Raw genomic sequence first — 17,817 nt, forward strand, 5'->3', positions numbered from 1 at the left:
AGTCAAGATTCCTGGTTTTCTGTGAACAGTCCTAATGGAAGTAGTACTTTTACTCCACCTCTTGAATGAGTAGGAAAAACCAAAAGGGAGCATAAACTCAGATCTTGACAATAACAGCCTATGATTCATAACTCAGAAAAAATATCCTGATGAACAAGAAAAAGGGTACTGTTTAATGTTTATAACTTGGTGTTTGAGTTTTTGCATTACCAAGTGCTTTCATGTTAGGTGGCCAAATAATGGTGATACTTTCCTATTTCCTTCTTAATTAAGTAATTTAGCTTTTGATTCATCAGCAGGAAGACATTTGAGGTTGTTATATTTTAATTGGGTCTTGGAAAGATTGGACAAAATTGCCTTTAATTATAAAAAGACATTGAATTCTTTTCCTGTGCTATGGATGCAGGATAGTGTAAACATGTTTCTGAAATTGTTCTCCTACCTGACACCTAAAAATAGATAGCAGAATATGAGTGTTTAAATGTAGTTCTGAAATAAGAGGCATGTTCTAGCCAAATTATCTCAGGAAGATAGGAGAGGTAATGGGAAAATTACAAGAAAAGGTGAAAACCAGGTGTGAATAAATTTTAATAGATTGCCAAAGGCATACTTTTATTAGGATTAAATGTGCCAAGAAGGCTTCAGATAAGATTCCTTCAGGTAGTGGTACTGAAGAGCTTGTTAACCATTTGTTTCAGATGAGTGAACAAAAAAATAATTTTGTAAACATCAGAAAATACCAGGCATGCTCAGATATTGAATTTCTAACTATGTCAGTCAGTCATATTCTGTATTAAGAGTACATGAATATATGCCACAGTTTTAAAACCTTTAGTTTAATGTATTTCAATATTAGATGCTACTACAGATTTTAATTCTCAGAATGGTTCAGTTATTTTTTTCTGTAGGGTGATTTGGGTGAGCATTAATTTGGGGATGATTAAACCCAGCCTAGAAATAAAAATCTGTACAAGACACCATCTTTTGTTTTTATTTTAAAAAATCCACTGACTTTCATTGTGGAAAAAAAAGGGCTGTAGGGTCATAGAAGACCAGAAAGCATAAATATTGAAATTATACAATATTATTGGGAGGTTAGGTAGACAAGGAATATGGGCTGCATCTGTACTGTAAAAATAATGCATTTTGACACCACTTTAACTACTAAAGTTCTATGAAGCACCAGCACTCTTTGTTAGAGAAGGCTAAAGAAATTGTAAAACTACAGATCTCAGCATTTCATAGGATGGAGCTACAGCACTTAAAGTGGTATAAAAGTGCATTATTTCTACAGTGTAGGTGCACCCACAGATGCCAAATGGAATAAAGTGGTTAAGCGACCACTTTGATGGTGATGAGGCATTTTATTTCTCTCATTCTTTTTTACTTTGAATTGGGACTCAAGGTAGTTTACAAACAAACTACATTTTGTATAGACAAAAACACCATTGTAATAAAAATAGTAATGGCATTAATTTTTTTAGAATATACATTAAAAATTAAAACCAGTTTGAAATAACACAGCATCCTATTAAAACCCTTTCTTTTAAAAGCAGTGAGTTCCACAAAGCCTGTCCCTGTGGGGAGAAAAAAGGTCTTTGCTTGCTGACCAAAAACATCTAGCCTGTCTAGGAGGGACATTCCAGAACCTATGAGCAGCCACCAAGAAAGTCCCTTCTGAGTTTCCACCCATCATGCTTGTGAGGATGGTGGGACTAAGAGAAAGTCTCTTACAAAGATCTTATGGCCTATATGGGAGAATATTCTCCTTCAGATCTAAATTGTGCCTGGGTTGGGAGAAGTGTATTACATTGTTTTTCTGTTCTGCATATAACCACAGCTAAGTTCTTTTCTAGGAGCCCCATTATCTAGATCCGACCAGGATGTGGATCATGGGCGACTTGTATTGTGCAGTCACCCACAAGCATCATAGATAACATTTATTGTGTAGTTGCTCTTGTGCACTCTCCCAGGTCGACCTTTATTTTTGAGACATTGATGTGCACCATGGATGACTTTTATGCAATTGCTCATGTGGACCATGTATAGCGTTTGTTTTGATGTTACCCTGTCTCGTTAATGGAAATTGCACAGGGCCTTGATGTCATTATCTTTCATTTGTAATCCTCTTCTATTTGTTGATTACTTGTATCACTCTCTGTTGCAGGAAAAGACAGAATAGTTGCATGGGGTCTTTTGATCAGTAGTGCTAGGGAAATATTTTGTGTTGGCAAGATGTACAACTTTCCTTGCACAGGTGGACCTTTGCAGACCTTGTTGTTATTGATTGATGCACATGACTATAACCTGTCCCATTCTCCATCCTCAGCATTTATATGTTATTTTTATTTATTAGTTACATTTATATCCCCCTTTCAATGAGCTGAAGATGGGATATACAGCTCTTTTTTCTCCACTTCATATTTGCAAGAGCACTAATGGCTAAAGTATTATCTTACAAAATTGCAGTGTTTCAGATGTTTAACAAAATTTCTCTATAAATTGAAAGAGTGCCTTTTCAAAAGTATGATGTGCCTAATAAAATTGCATGTTCTTCTCACATTGCAAAACACAAAGAATATAGGATTCTGGATTAGCTCTGTTTATTAGACAGATATTATCTCTTTGGGGGAAAGCAGCAGTGGGTTTAAATTTTTTTATTCTATTGCCTCACGAAAAAAAAGAATCCAGTGTATATATATTTTTCATCCTTTTGCATAATCACAGTAATTTGCATTAAAATACTGTCTTTGTTTCCTTAAAGCTCTGGGTGTTTGGTCTGAAAGAAATCATAATCTTATATGTATTTCAGTCTTCTTCAGTAGTACCAACAGTTATGTTGCAAATAGGTTATGGCTTGAGGTGAGGAAGAAAAAGCATGAGCATCAAAACTAAAATTTTCACTTGGCTTTCTCTAAATATTTACTATATATAAATACAGTGGAAGAATAGGGGATGATCAACAACGAAAAAATGTTCTGGATAAGCATGATGACTGTTCTCAGTGTGTCTTTTGCTATTGGCTCTCTTTATGTACATTTGTCTCTGTGTTTTTAGAGTTCTGCAGCAGTGTAAGTTGCAGTGTCACAGATGGGAAAATGTTGCAATATATGTGGCCTTCTCATTAAAGTGGCGTTATTTATGGTTCCAGCTAGCCACAGTTAGGGTGAGTGTCCAGTTAGGTTGGACACTCAATATTCCATGGTGACTGAGTATTCTCTGTCTTCATTGGAATGATATGTGGGAAGTTTCTCTCACTTACATCCCCCCCCCCCAAAAAAAAGAACATTTGGATAAGCAAGCTAACACCGTTTTCTGTATCTTCCTTAGCAGCAGTGTTTGTTGAAGTCATTCATCATCTGAAGTTTCTTTTATCGATAGCTAAATACATTTTCTGGGATAAGAATGCTTGCAAATAAATTCTAAGATGCTGCTGTTCAAAATGGTGGTCCATAGACTGGTGCTGGTCTGTGAATCATTGTCTTCCATTTTGTAGCAAGTTTACAGGAAAGAAAGCAGTAATTGTAGCCAATAAGCACAGATGTGTTGCCAGGCCCTGGCACATTAGGGAAAAAAATGCTGCCCTCCTACATTAAATAAACTAAGAGATGGACAGTAGAATTCTTTTAAAGTTATCCTGAAAAGTAAATTCCCTTAAATGTGTAGGTGTCCTTTTTCACATGCTGTTCTCGGACCTCAGAACAGCAGTCTTTGAACCACCACCCCCCCCAAACAAACAAACAAACAAAAAACTACAAAGGAAGATTAGAAAGAGAAACAGCAGAATTGGAATATATCTACACACTCCAGTCCATCAACAGTGGGTTGAACAGAGACAATGGTTTCCTGGCGCACTATACACCCTATAATGCAAGTTAACACCCCAGTCATGATGGCTCTGTTGGCCAGTTCATCACATCTTTTTTCTGGTTCCCAGCTAGCATCATACTACAGTCCAATAACTCCTACCATATGGTTATCTACTCACCTTGGCTTTAAGCAACATCCTTCCTCCTGCCTTTGTCTCCTAATGACCATTAAAACTGAACTTGTAGGCTCATCACCACAGGTTTTGCATTTCTGTTGCTTTTCACATACACAGCTTGCCTATGTGTTCCTAGATACTTCACTCTATGCATCTGAGGAGGTAGACTTAAGTCAATGAAACTTACCAACTTCTTTCTTTCACTCAGTTAGTCACAAAGGTGCTACAAGACCCCTTTGCATACTGATCCAATCTGATCCAGGATTTTTCAACTTTGTATTTTCTGTATGGACTAAACTAGATATGTTATAGGAGATAACAAGCTTTGATCTTAGACCTTTTCCTTTCGTTCAAAAACAGCTGTAGGTACCTCAGATATGAACTGAGTCATGGTAATGGCATTGAAGCCAACCCCTGAACACTTTTCTCAGCTGAAATGATATATGGCCCTCCCTGACACCCACAAGGTTTATTTGCGAGATAGTGTGAAAATCTGGAGGTAAAATGCAGTTGTGTGTGCTCCCATGCTCTCATCTCAGGTTTCCAAGCTTTTTGTGGATAGTAGATGTTTGGGTGGCATTTAAGCCAGGGAGAGAATTAACTATCTCTCAGATTTATATCCAGCATGTTTCAAGGCAGTTTACATCAAACTAAAATAAAGCACAGCTAGAAAAAAATGAAATCACAGCAGCAACAACAATAATAATATTCTTTTTCCTCAGGTTTTGTGAATGATTCCATTGCCAAATGCATTGTGGCTTTACGCTTGACGGTAATAGTAAAAGTCAGCACGTGTTTGCCTGGGGGAAGCAAGTCAGATGACCTTCAGTGTTCGGGAAAAGGAAAATGCATCACAAAAACATCGGAGGTAAGAAGAAGAGCCATTGTGTTCTCAGTCTGGAGTGGTTGTTTATCCTGTCTTGGCCATGTGAAACTTAAGGAAGGCGAAGGCAGTCATTAGTTGACAAACTGGCAACAAGTTGTGGATGTCTTAGTGGGCACCATTGCAAGTCAGCCAAGACAGCAGCTATTATGAGAAAACCAGCTGCTGCTTGCAGGATTTTTGACAAGTCTGATCTTGGCCAAAACTAAACTGAGGCCTTCCTATAAAGGTGCAGGCTCTGAAGTTGGAATTAGTGTAATTAGTTATCTCCCATTAGTGGGACGTGACATGTCAGTGGAACTATTTTTTTTTTAACTTAAAACTCTTTTGATGCTTTGTGATATCTTAGCTGGTCCTCAGTAGCATCTTAGCAAAGAAGACTGGATGAATATAAGGATCTGTATAGTTGAGATGATTAGTCAGATGCTTTACAATAGAGGAACAGGCCGTTGGTTGCAATGTTAAGTGCTCATCTCTAATAGCTGCTAGTTTATTGTGCATATATGTTTCTGTGTTGATATTAGGATTAAGATACAGTAGCACTGTATCTTTTGAGGCATTGTGTGATTTCCTTATCCAGGCTATCATGATTCCCTGCTCTACCTTTTTGAAGAGGAGTACTGTATTAAACTTTTTTTTAAAGTGCAGAAAAAATAAGAAAGAAAGACAGAAAACTAGTAATTAAAGCTAACCCATAGCAGGAGCAAAAACTGACAGAGGCAATTTAGGGAGAGTACTGAAGGATCAGTTAACAGGCTAGTCATCCTAAATTCCTACTTTCTTTCATCAAAACAAAATAAAGCTGGCTGAAGAATTTTTGATCTGCATTTCTGGGGACCTCTGCAGAGAATGATGTACTTTTGTGTTAATACTGTAGAATAATCTTGAACACAGGAAAGTACATTGCTTGATAATGTATCATTTAAGTATTATGTACCTCCATTTTATTTCTGGTTCCAAATGACTATGAAAAAAGCAGTGTATTAAATAACTTACCTTTAATTTGAGGTGGCTGTTTTTGTAAGCAAAAATAGTTTTAAAGGTGCTATGTCAGCAATTATATTTTAGTGCTAATGGGAAAATGTTTTATTAATTTTGAATCTGCTACTGTGTGGTCTGTATTTTTCAGATGCTTGTAAGACATTGTTTTTGAAGGAATTTATAAGTAAAAGGTCAGAAGCAAAAGAATGCATTAGAATCTTTTATATAGTCCTATAGAAATAGATCAAGACAGTTACAGCCCCATGTATGTTTTCAGAGACACGAATTTCACTTTGTTCACTGGGACTTAGTTCTAATTAAGCATGCATAGGATTTCATTATTATTAAAAATCAGATGTTTCCCCTTATTTTAAAAGCATACAAAGAAATCCTAATACCAGAAAAGCTGCCTAGAAGGGATCAAAGGCATGGAAAAGTATTCCTGTTGAAAAATTACATTAATGGCTCTCTCTAGAAGAGTTATCAAATGGGCAAGACGGAATCTGAATAACAACCAGTCCCATGGCACTTGACCCATTCACACACCCAAAAGGTCTAACAGAGAAAGAAGTAAACCGTTGTTTTTGGAACTTATATAAAGCAAAAAAAAATTTACAAATTAGTTTGCATAATCATATTGTGTAGTTGAGGTAAGAGAGAAAGCGAAGGGAAAATGGCTGAAGATTACAGTAGGGAGCTTTGGGAGAAACTACTGTTTTACACTCATGGGTTGGGGTGAAAAAACTAGCCCAGAAAATATTTTACAATTTTGGGGGCATCTGGTGGCTTTAGTGTTGTGCCTACTGGGGGATGGAGGGCAAAAAGTCACTGCTGCCCCCTCTGCAGTTGCCAGCCTATCCTAGAGAGTAATATGCAGTTTACCAATAAGTACATACAAGCATGCAAAGATTGATAAATCTAACTATTCCTTCACTGCTGGAGAGGAGCTCCAACTGTATAGGATATGTATGTCCATTTGGAGGTCCCAGCTGTGCCAGTGGAATTCTGTTTGGGTGAAAATCATTCATGGAAGTAGCTGGTGTTAGCTTTTGGAAAAGGAAATTGTTTGGATAGGACAGGGATGGGATGGGTGTTTCTTTCTGGTGGACTCAAAAGTTTTTCATTTTCTGGGAGAGTCTGAGGATTACTTTCCCTTTTGCACCTGCCTAGATCTGATACAATTTCCCTCACTATTTATAACCAATAAGGTGGCAATAATAATAGTTTTGAATAGGTATACAAATGTAGGACATGGTAGATGAAAAACACCTCCTACACACACACACACCTCCCACTTTGACCAGTGCAAGTGTGAACCAGCAGAGCTCTGAAAGTGGTGAATTATTTACCACTTTGCACCCTCAGCCCCATGTAGGACTGCAAAGCTATTTTTCACAAATGTCAAGTTTTGTTCATAGAATAAAATTGATTCAATAGATTTCTAACACAGCATGGCATATTGAGATGGATAACACAGAGACCCTTAGGTAATGGAACAATTTGCTTGGAGTAGATGTAAAATCTATCATGTTCTGAACAGAGGGAAAGGAAAGATGAATCAGTGTGTGCTTGGATGCATGTATAAAATCCAACTATAGTAGGATCTGTCGTGGGTGATTCTTGACTTCCCTTTCATGTTGTCATTCAATGATTCTGTAATTTCAGCGCTCTGATTTCTTGAACCTGCCGACCTAAGAGTTTCATTATTTTTGATGGGGATGACCTGTTTACATGCTTGCTTTTGAAGTCACTTTGAAGGAAATTCGCCACTCTTTTCATAGTATCTGTAGAAAACATTATTGGTACTTGAATATTAGCACTTTGTTACTTGGAAGGTGTTTATATGTTACATTTGCAGGTACTGTTTTGTGTGCTTCAGTCAGACCTATTTCTGCTCTCAGACATTTTACAGTTCAAAGCACTGAACTGGTTGATAAGGCTTAATCAAGTCAGATAAATTTTCTGTGCCATCAGCATTCCTTCCTTCACTAGAACAGAAAAAAGGTGCTTTCATTACTGCTCCTGTCACATAGAGGAGTTCAGCGAGAATTCCTGGCACAGTGGGAGATTGCAGACTTGGGTCTTCTTTACAGTGACCTTGCCATCAGGATTGTAACTGTTAGATTTTCAGAGGTTGTTTAGCCTTTAGTGTCAACATTTATTAGTGGCTGGGATGACAAATATTAGAAATCTGGAAGTATTTGGATAAAAAAATCATAGAAAACTGACAGATTCATCCTGTGGCATTTACAAGGACATCTGCCACTTTGGATTTGGAAATTTACTCTTCACATGTTGGTGAGATTGAGCATGCCAAGTGTTGCATACACCCTTATCTGGGAATTAGTTGACTATAATGGGACTTATGTAAGCATGCATAAGATCACACAATAATATCTAGTGGCCAATTATTTGATTAAATTGATACTTCAGTACCTGGACATAAAAGTTCTGGGATAAAATTATACACCTCTTTTTTGGTCATTGAAACTGATCATATGATCAAGCTGACAAACACAATAATTCATACAGAGAGAAAGGGAATGGTAGAGAATTCAAAGAATAAACAACATATATCTGATATTTTATTTCCAATATCTATTTTCATTTTTTAAGGATTAAATCCAAAACCCTAGACAAACTGTGAAGTCGAAGGCTTTTATGGCCAGCATCCATAGTTTTTTGTGGGTTTTTTGGGCTCTGTGGCCGTGTTCTAGAAAAGTTTCTTCCTGATGTTTCGCCAGCATCTGTGGCTGGCATCTTCAGAGAATGCTTGCCTGGAAAGGAGTTGGCTATATATACTGTGTGACCTGGAAAGGCAGGAGTGATTTGCATGTGTATTGTTCTCTTGCTAATGGCAGGCCTCAGGGTGGGAGGGTCTGCAAAAGAGGATTAGTGTCTGCTTGATTAGTGCTCATTGTCTGCACAGGGTCAGGGGTTTCCCAGCAGACAAGGAGCACTATCAAGCAGACACTAATCCTCTTTTGTAGTCCCTTCCACCCTGAGGCCATTAGCAACAGAACAATACATATGCAAATCACTCCTGTCTTTCCAGATCACACAGTATATATACCTAACTCCTTTCCAGGCAAGCATTTTCTGAAGGTGCCAGCCACAGATGCTGGCGAAACGTCAGGAAGAAACTCTTCTAGAACATGGCCACATAGCCCGAAAAACCTAGACAAATTGTTATTAGCAAAGTTCTGTGTAAATGAGTAGAACAACTATAACTGAAAATACCCCCATGATTTCAAAACAACATCTTGATCATAATCTTTAACAAGTATGTTTAAATGATTGCTCAACCTTCTAGATATACTTGTTCAAAGATGATAATTTCTGCAAATATATTTCCCAGTCTATCAGTAGACTTTCCCATCAAACATAAATTTTCAAAAAGCTTGTGTTGAACATTTAGTTTTGGTGGGAATCTTTTTTCCTTAATAATTTCCCCCCAAATTCTTCTCTGCCTCCCACTATATTCTTTAGTCTATTAGTTGCATGGATGGAACTTAAGTCAAGAAAATTTGACTCCCAACTGCTGTAAATGCTGTAGTTTAATCAGTTGGCCTGTGGGAAATGCAAGTTTAATTAGGCATGATTTCTTTTTGCTACTATTTTCTTCACCTGGGGTGAGAGCTGTTCAGAAATGCTCACCTACAGATAACAGCAACCTGCTGCCAAAATTGTATGCTTAAGGTAAGTCAGCCATAGCATCAGGTTCTTTTTCTTTTCCTTTTGGCATAGTTGGAGAACTTTTAAAGAAATCTTAAACTTTCTGGCATGCTCTTTGAAGCTTGCAGTTTGATTTTATTTATCATCCCTTATGTTTGTACAGTCTAACCTTCTATTATGCAAAAGCATAGTCTTGAAAAAGAAAAATTCACAGCAATTTTGCCATGTAAACAACATTGAGGACTGTAGCAGGTATTTCCACTGTCAGTTGTGTGCTTATGATCTTTACTGTTTTAGGTCAAAGATATAATAAGATACTGTTCACACTTCACTTTACCCTTCTACAACTATGTTTGCATTCTGTAATTTGAATACAGTAAACCAGCGTAACATAGGAGATTACCACCCCGTTTGTTTTCTCCCAATCTGGGTACAGGCTGAGACTGTGTATAAACAGCTTCGTGCCCAGATTGGAGACATCCCTTACCTATCAGGACTTATCCTGTGTTTAGCAAAAAAAGGTACATTTCCGTTCATTGCAAAGTATGGGAGAAGTCCCGATTGGGTATGGAATGCCTCTGATCTGGGCATGGAGCTGTGCAATAATCTCCATAATGGTTTGAGTGTTGGACTGTGGTTCTGGGGACCATGGTTTGATTCCCCGTTCAGCCACGAAATCGACTGGGTGACCTGGGCCAAGTCACATGCTCTCAGCCTCAGAGGAAGGCAGTGGAAAACCTCCTCTGAACAAACCTTGTCAAGAAAACCCCTATGGCCTTAAGGTCGCAATACACTAGAAACTATTTGAAGGCATAGAACAACAACACAACACTTCAATTAGAAAGACACTAGAAAGAGTGAAAAAGCAGAACTGTAGTTTTTAGTAGAGGCTGGTGGCTTCCATGGCAGTGGAGTGTTGAAGCCACTCCAGGTTTTTAGTCTGAATAGTCTTGAAGCTATCAGAAGTGTTCCAGCCCATCCCCAATAGATGCAACAGATGCAGTGAGGAAAGTGGAGCCTTTGAGCTATAGGCAGCCTCCAGGACCCCAGTTTGCAATCCCTAAAGTCCTCAGACCTTCATTGAAAAAAAAAAAAGTGTTTTTTTGCTCCCAATCCTTCAGTGGCTAAAAACTACATAAAACACAGTAATTTTATCCCATAATACCCTAGGCCCTCACATACCTTTAAAATGTAGAACCCTCCGGAAAAAAAGCAGATGAAAATTGTGAAGTGACATTACTGCTGGTCATGTTTGTTGTGCTGGTGTGGCCTGATTTAGGACACAGGGTGAAAAATGCCTCCAGCACCTCTGTAATTACTCATCCTTGCATTAAAGCCTGGAAAAGGATCACTGGCCCACTGACTTGGAAGCCACCAGTTGCCACTGCTCTCCTCCTTTGAGGCCTATAGTTTCAATCAAAGTAGTGTTGATTATTCCTTCATGCCAATAGATTGTTGCTTGGTGCCTCTATAGGGGTGCCTGTTTTCACCAGATCTTAGACCCCATTCTCACTGGCACTTTTGCGCTGGAAGGAACTGGGAAGCTTCGGTTTCTCCTTCTCCCGAATCCCTCCGGAAGCAAGTGCTGACTACCAATCAGGGTTTTTTTTTAACCCGAATGCCCTCTCGGAGAAATCGAAGGTGCCTGGCTGTCAATCAAATTTCAGTTCCACAATCGTCACAGGTGATGTTTCCAGCACTCATTGGGCCATCAGAAGTGTGTTTCCCCCCTCCTTATTTTTAATGAACCAGGTGCCAGAATGCACACATTTTGTCAAATTTAAAAACCTCTTGTGTGTGTGTTGTGGGCATTTGGGTCAGTGCAGGTTATGATCTGCCCTTGGCCCCATTTTCAACCCCAAATGCAACCTAATGCCATCTCTGCATCCTGTATCCCCGCTCCTTGCCACCCCAGAATGCCTCATACGCATGTAATAATAATAATAATAATAATAATAATAATAAATTCCTCACCTCGGAATGCCAGAAAAGGATGTGATGCCATGCATTCTTTGCTTTTCCTAGGCTACCCCTGAATTCCTTAGAGACAGTAGCAAAAGCATTCTGTGTATCAATTTGCCAAATTGGAAAGAGAAACGTTGTAACATTTGCATTGTAGCATTCTTTCGCAAAGGAAAAAAGCAGTACTCTTTGCAGCATTTCCCCATTGCTGGAAGCGAGGAAATGAAAGGGAAAGCGAACAAGCAGCTAGCCACGTTCTATCTAATATATATCTACCTGAAGCAAAATATATGCACATTTTTTGCCAAAAATAATTTTAAAAAAATCAAAACCAACAGGGAAAATTATTATTATTATTATTATTATTATTATTATTAAACTTTATTTCTAAAGCGCTGTAATTATACACAGCGCTGTACAAAGTCAATAAAATTAAGGAATATATAAAAGCCTGCCCGAGGCGTACACTCTAAAAGTAATAACAATTGGATAGAAGAATAGATAAAATTACAATATAGGAAAGAAAAAACAAGTTAAAAACATCAGATATAAAAGCTGGAGAGCAGAGGCTTGACTTGCTCTGGCCCTCTGACCTGCCCTGAATTGACCCAGTCAGTCACCCTGATTCCCCCCTTTTGCCTCCTGCCATTTGCCTCCTGCCAGATTCCCCTTTTTTGCATCCTTCCTCTGTCTCCTTCCTCCTCCTCCTCCTTCGCCCCGATGAGGGGAGGGAATGCCCTGTCCACTGCCCTACCTCTGATGTAAATCCCTACCCTGAACTTGCCCCGATCATGATTGGGAGCAAGTTCATATTCAGCAGAACTCGGGTTTTTTCAAAAGAGATGGCTTTTGCCCCGATTGCAAATGACCTGCGCTAAGGGGCATTTGACAAGAAACACTTGTGCATGCCTCTGATTCGCTAGTGGGAGATTCGGGGCCAATATGAACTTCATGTGAAAGAATCAATTTCTGATCTGGGGTAAAGTGTAGTCTGAATGACCCTTAGATACCATTCATTACAAACAATTCATTCCAGTCAATTGTAAGACCTGTTACATGTTCCTATTGGGGATAATTTGAGACATTTATTTATTTATTGAAAGGGTTGCTAACAACATTTTATTACTTTTAAAATAGTAAGTAATGTTGGTTATCTTAAAATGTTGCAGTGAGGAAGTCATTTGGGGAAATGTTTGTTCAGTTTAAGAATTAGCTAAAACATATATAACATGTAAATAGAGCCACTGTGGTCTGGTTCGAGTGTTGGACTAGGAATCTCAGAGACCAGAGTTCAAATCCCCATTCACCCACTAGGTGACCTTGGGCAAATCCACAATCTCTCAGCCTGAAAGGAGGTCAGTTGCATATCTTCTCTGAACAAATCCTGCCAAGAAACCCCAGTGATAAATTCACCTGAGGGTTGCCGTACTTCTGAAATGATGTGAAGACACATGAAGTTTTTTTTAAAGTTACTCTTTCAAGTAATAGCAATTAGTTACTTTAATATATCAACTATAACACCCAACACAGGAAATAAATTACCCTGGACCATCTTTTACAGTGTCACCGAAGTCATAATGATGAGTCTTGAATAAGAATTTCTCCAGGTCGTAATGTTCAGCTAAAACTGGGCATCATTTTCTCAGGAAGTTCTGCACAAGATGTAACTGAATTTCTGTGACAGCAGTGAATTTAATGTAACATGTAGTTCTGGTAGAGAAAGAGGATTTTTTAAATCAATATTTTTAATGTTTGCAGAATGGAACATTGCTATTATTGTTAGTTTTGGAGGGGAGCTCCCCCCCAAAAAAAGTATCACTGGAGTTGAATCCATAAGGCCTTGACACAGCTCTGCTACTGACAATTCCATGTCAAGACCTTGAAATTAATTACGGTTTTCAGCCTGGGGCAGATGTAAAAGGAGCATCAGCAGATGTGTCAACTGAAAACCATTTATCTTCTTGAAACCTGATCTGTGGTGACTTCAGTGTGAATAGTGTTAATTATCTCAAAAGTGAACAACTGTACAGAGTAATATTTGACACACATTCTGTCTACTTCTCTTTGCTGGCAATCAGCAGAACACAATTATACCGATAAGGACACTGCTTTGGAAATAACAAAAGCATAAAATAAGCTCAGCTGTAGAAGATCTCAAGCTTGTTTTGGGGTGTGTGTGAAAATATGGAAAATTTTGAGAGTATGAAGTAGGTTCAATAAAAGCACCAACTTGAGATGAACAAACATCCTGAGGTTGTACTTGGACTTTAATACATGATGATACGGGATCACATTTTTGAGGTTTTCTTTTTCAGATATGCATCTAATTAAGTGCATTTAAGGAAACACATATCCATGAAATCCTAATCCAAATGTCTTTAATGTGTCACTAGATTGTTGTTTTGCTGCAACAGACTAGCACAGCTACTCCACTTCCACCCAAGATAATTGTGCCAAATAGGTTCCTGTGCTAAAAAAATAAGATATAAAAGATAGCAATACCTAAATACATCTAAAAGATCTATAAATACTCAAGCTATTTGTTAAAGGCTGTTCAGGTGACATTTTGAAAGGAATATGACAATCCACAGTCTTGTTAATTCTGTTCTCCTCAGATAAATGAATACATGTCACCAAAAATGTAAGTCTGTGATGAGAGAAAAATTACAATGGCATACTAATAATGACTAATGAGAGCTAGTCATTTCTGCATAATAACTTATTTGAATGCCAGTACTATTATCTGTCTGAATTTTCCCCCTGGAAGTGTTGAGACATGTTTCATTGTCAATATTTTCTTAAGAACAAATTGTTCTATCCATTTTATAATGAATTGTTACCATATATCATCTTTCAGCAAAAGCCATCACTATTACCTTGCAAGGAGGACTGTGGGGGCTGAGTTTTAACCTAGAGTGATATACTGATCTATACTGTCTTCTTTGTTATTCTCTGACATATTTGCTGTAAATCTTAGCTTCAGTTACAATGAATACATGTGCTATACAGATGCAGTGCACATGAAATATCAGTGATACAATACACAAAAGTACGTGGCTACTCACTGAGTTCAATGGATCTTATTCCCAATTAAGTGATAGTGATTGTAGCTTGTGTGAACAGATTCATGAACTATTGTCGCTTAGCTGATCTGTGGTTGGCTATTGAACTCTCTGGTCATAATTTAGTGCACAGATGGGCCTAGAGTAAGTAAAGGAATATCATGGTGGTAGAATTAAAAGACATAATTGTGTTAATCTGGAAAATCAGTATGCAAAAAGATCTTGTAGCACCTTTGAGACTAACTGAAAGAAAGAAACTGTGAAAAGAGTAAACCTGTGCTGAATCACATTACATTCCCTGTGAACTCTGGGTCCAGTCCTGTGGTCAGATGTGCATTTGCAGACTTAAAGCTAGTGCTCCAGCTGTGCCCTTTTCTGGGGTGAGCAAGACTCATGACTTAGTTATATTTTGTTTGGATTACTACAACAGGCTGCACTTGTGGCTGCTTTTGAAAAATGTTTGCAATATTCAGCTGATACACAATGCAATGACTAGACTGTTGACCAAGGGGCCCATTCATACAACATGGTTATAGCGCTATGATTCCACTTTAACAGCCATGGCTCCATCCTTTGTGGTCTTGGGATTTGCAGTTTGGTGAGGCACTGGAGTTCTCTGGCTAAGAATTCTAAATGCTCCTTCTCACACTGCATGTCCCAGGATTCCATAGGATGGAACCATGGCTGTTAAAGTGGAATCATCATGCTATGGTTGCGTAGCATGAATGGCCCCGGGGCTAGAGACAGGGAGCACATAATTCCCATGATACATCAGTCTAACTGGTTACCAGTCCCTTTCCAGCTGCAATTGAGATTGTTGGTTGTGACCTGTATGGCTTGAGTCCAGGTTACCTGAAAGAGCATATTCTCCAGTACAAGTCTGTCCTGGCTTTGAAATCTGATAAGGAGTCCCTTTCCATCCTATCATTTTCAGAAGCATGTTTTGCAAGGACACATGGGGTGGCTTTTCAAACTTGCAACTCCTAGACTATGGGAACTCTCTTTTGACTAGCCTCCCCCAACTTCCATTTTATCTTTCTGCAAGCAAACAAAGATGTTTCTATGGAGACAGACTCTAAACCTATCTGTTATGGAGCGAAGTTTTAAATGGCTGCATTAGAATGTTCAATACTCTAATTTTGCATATTATTATTGGGGAAATAAAAACTTTGTTTAATTTGTATTTTAATATCTGCAATTTATTGCAGTTATTTTTAATTATGTGAAGAGCCATTTTGCACTGAGCCATGGGAGAAAGATGGGATATAAACCAGTGAATCAGTCAATCTATGAGTCAATTAGACTTAATAGGATTCTTGTAAAGATAACTGAGGTAATTTATGTGAAGTATTTAGAGTACTTAGAAAAAATGGACACATAAAATTCTCTTATTCTGAGCTCTTCTAGGTCAGTATTGATCCAACTCACCCATTTTATTTATTTATCTACATATTTGTATCCCACCCTATATCACAATATCTCAGGGCGGCATATAGATGAAATCAATTTAATGCTATTTCAAGCAGCAGTAGTAACTTAAACAGTATGAAAGCATATTAAACAATTTAATAATTAAAACAAACTAAGCCTGTTTTGGAATTCAAAGATATAGTATGTTGAGAGATCTTATAGCACATTTTAGCCTAAGGGGCTGTACAAATGGGTGGCATCCAGCTGTCCCCATAGCAACCGCACGGCATGGCACCAATCCAGCCTCCGAACAACACAAAAAGGACCCAGAAAAACCAGGGCTTTACAGACCAGCGAAAAGCACTGGTTTGTACGAGTGGTAAGGGCTGAGCGTCCCCATGCTCCAAGCCCTTACTGTGCCACTGGCTGCCCTTATGGTGCATGCCTATCTGCACAGCGCATGCCATGATGATGCATGCTAGGCGCAGTGTCCAAATAGCGCTGGATGGAAGGGGTGTTATGATGCTGCGCCGCGGCGCTTATTATGCCCCTTCCAGGAAGCTGCTTAGAGCAACTTCTTTTTGCTCCCTAGAGGAGCAGATTGGTGCCACTGCATGCGGCTGCTGCAGCACCAGTCTGAGGGGGAAAGGGCCAGCATCCTGTGGCCCATCTGTACAGCCCCACTGGGTCCTTTTTGCTGCCTCTAAAGGGCGTCATAACTGCAGTGCTGCTGCTTTGTGACACCCTTTAGGTACTTCATCAGCTAGAATGATGATGATGATGATGATGATGATGATGATTTATTTCTAGCCTGCCCTATCACAGAGAATCCGGGTGGGTTACAACAGTAAAATACATCAAAGTTACAATAAAATCCAAGAAGAAAACAGTCCAAATACCCACCCACCCCATTCCCAATGCTAAAACAGGATTAAATAGTCATAGTATAAAAGCATTAAAAACAGTAAAAACATTAGAAACATTCAACTAGAATTTGGAGTAAAATAAGCAGACAAGAAGGCATTTTTCATAATTGTGATCATGTTCATGTCAGGTTCGTATCCAGATCTATATCTATATTTCTATATATCTCTATATCTGGGGAGGGGTAACTAGGTTGGAAAGGCCTGCCAGAAAAGACTCTTCTTGAGTGCTTTCTTAAAAGCTTTCAGAGTGGAAATGTGGCGGATCTCCTCCGGCAGTCGTTCCATAATTTTGGAGCAGCAGTAGAGAAGGCCCTCTGGGAAACTGATGTTAGCCTAGATTTTTTAGGCTGTAATAAATTCTTCCCAGAGGACCTTAATGTGCAGGATGGACAATACGGAAGAAGGCATTCCCTCAAGTATTCTGCACCCAAGCCATGTAGGGCTTTAAATGTAATCACCAATACCTTGTACCGTGCCCAGAAACTAATTGGCAGCCAATGAAGGGACTTCAAGACTGGTGTTATATGATCATTTCTAGAAGTACCCATAGAAACAGTGCGAGGGCTGTACCATGGTGCCGCGTGCTGTCTAGAAGGGTGTGTGGTGTCATGATGTGATGGGGCGGAGTCACAGCATCCAGCATGTGGATGCTGTGCCATGGCTCTGCCTGCAGGCTGGCATAGGGTTGCCATAAGTCAGGACCTCCAAACCGGGACAAATGTAGGGCAAATGTAGGACAACCTTTTCAAATGTAGGGCACATTTTATAAAAATGGAGGACATGCGGAAAAAATTGATGCTTTTTAAAAATGTTAATATAAATGCATGTTTCTTAGGCATGATCAAAATGGAGGACATTTGGGCATTATTCCTAGTCAGATGGCAGAAATGGACTTCCTTTTCTGCCCAAACCACCCCCCTCCATTCCAAAACA

At 38.9% G+C, this 17,817-nt stretch overlaps 1 protein-coding gene across 1 annotated transcript in view; it reads left to right on the plus strand.

The window, feature by feature from the left end:
- The window catches only part of DNER (delta/notch like EGF repeat containing), a 190,536-nt gene that overhangs the window by 105,271 nt on the left and 67,448 nt on the right, over positions 1 to 17,817 (plus strand). The window contains exon 5 of the mRNA XM_089509155.1: positions 4,708 to 4,853. Coding sequence (XP_089365281.1) covers positions 4,708 to 4,853 — 146 coding nt within the window. The remainder of the gene's footprint in view (positions 1 to 4,707; positions 4,854 to 17,817) is intronic.

Source organism: Sceloporus occidentalis, unplaced genomic scaffold (genome assembly GCF_023333645.1).
Source record: "Sceloporus occidentalis isolate IW3139 unplaced genomic scaffold, rSceOcc1.0.p SCAF_2, whole genome shotgun sequence".
NCBI lineage: Eukaryota > Metazoa > Chordata > Lepidosauria > Squamata > Phrynosomatidae > Sceloporus > Sceloporus occidentalis.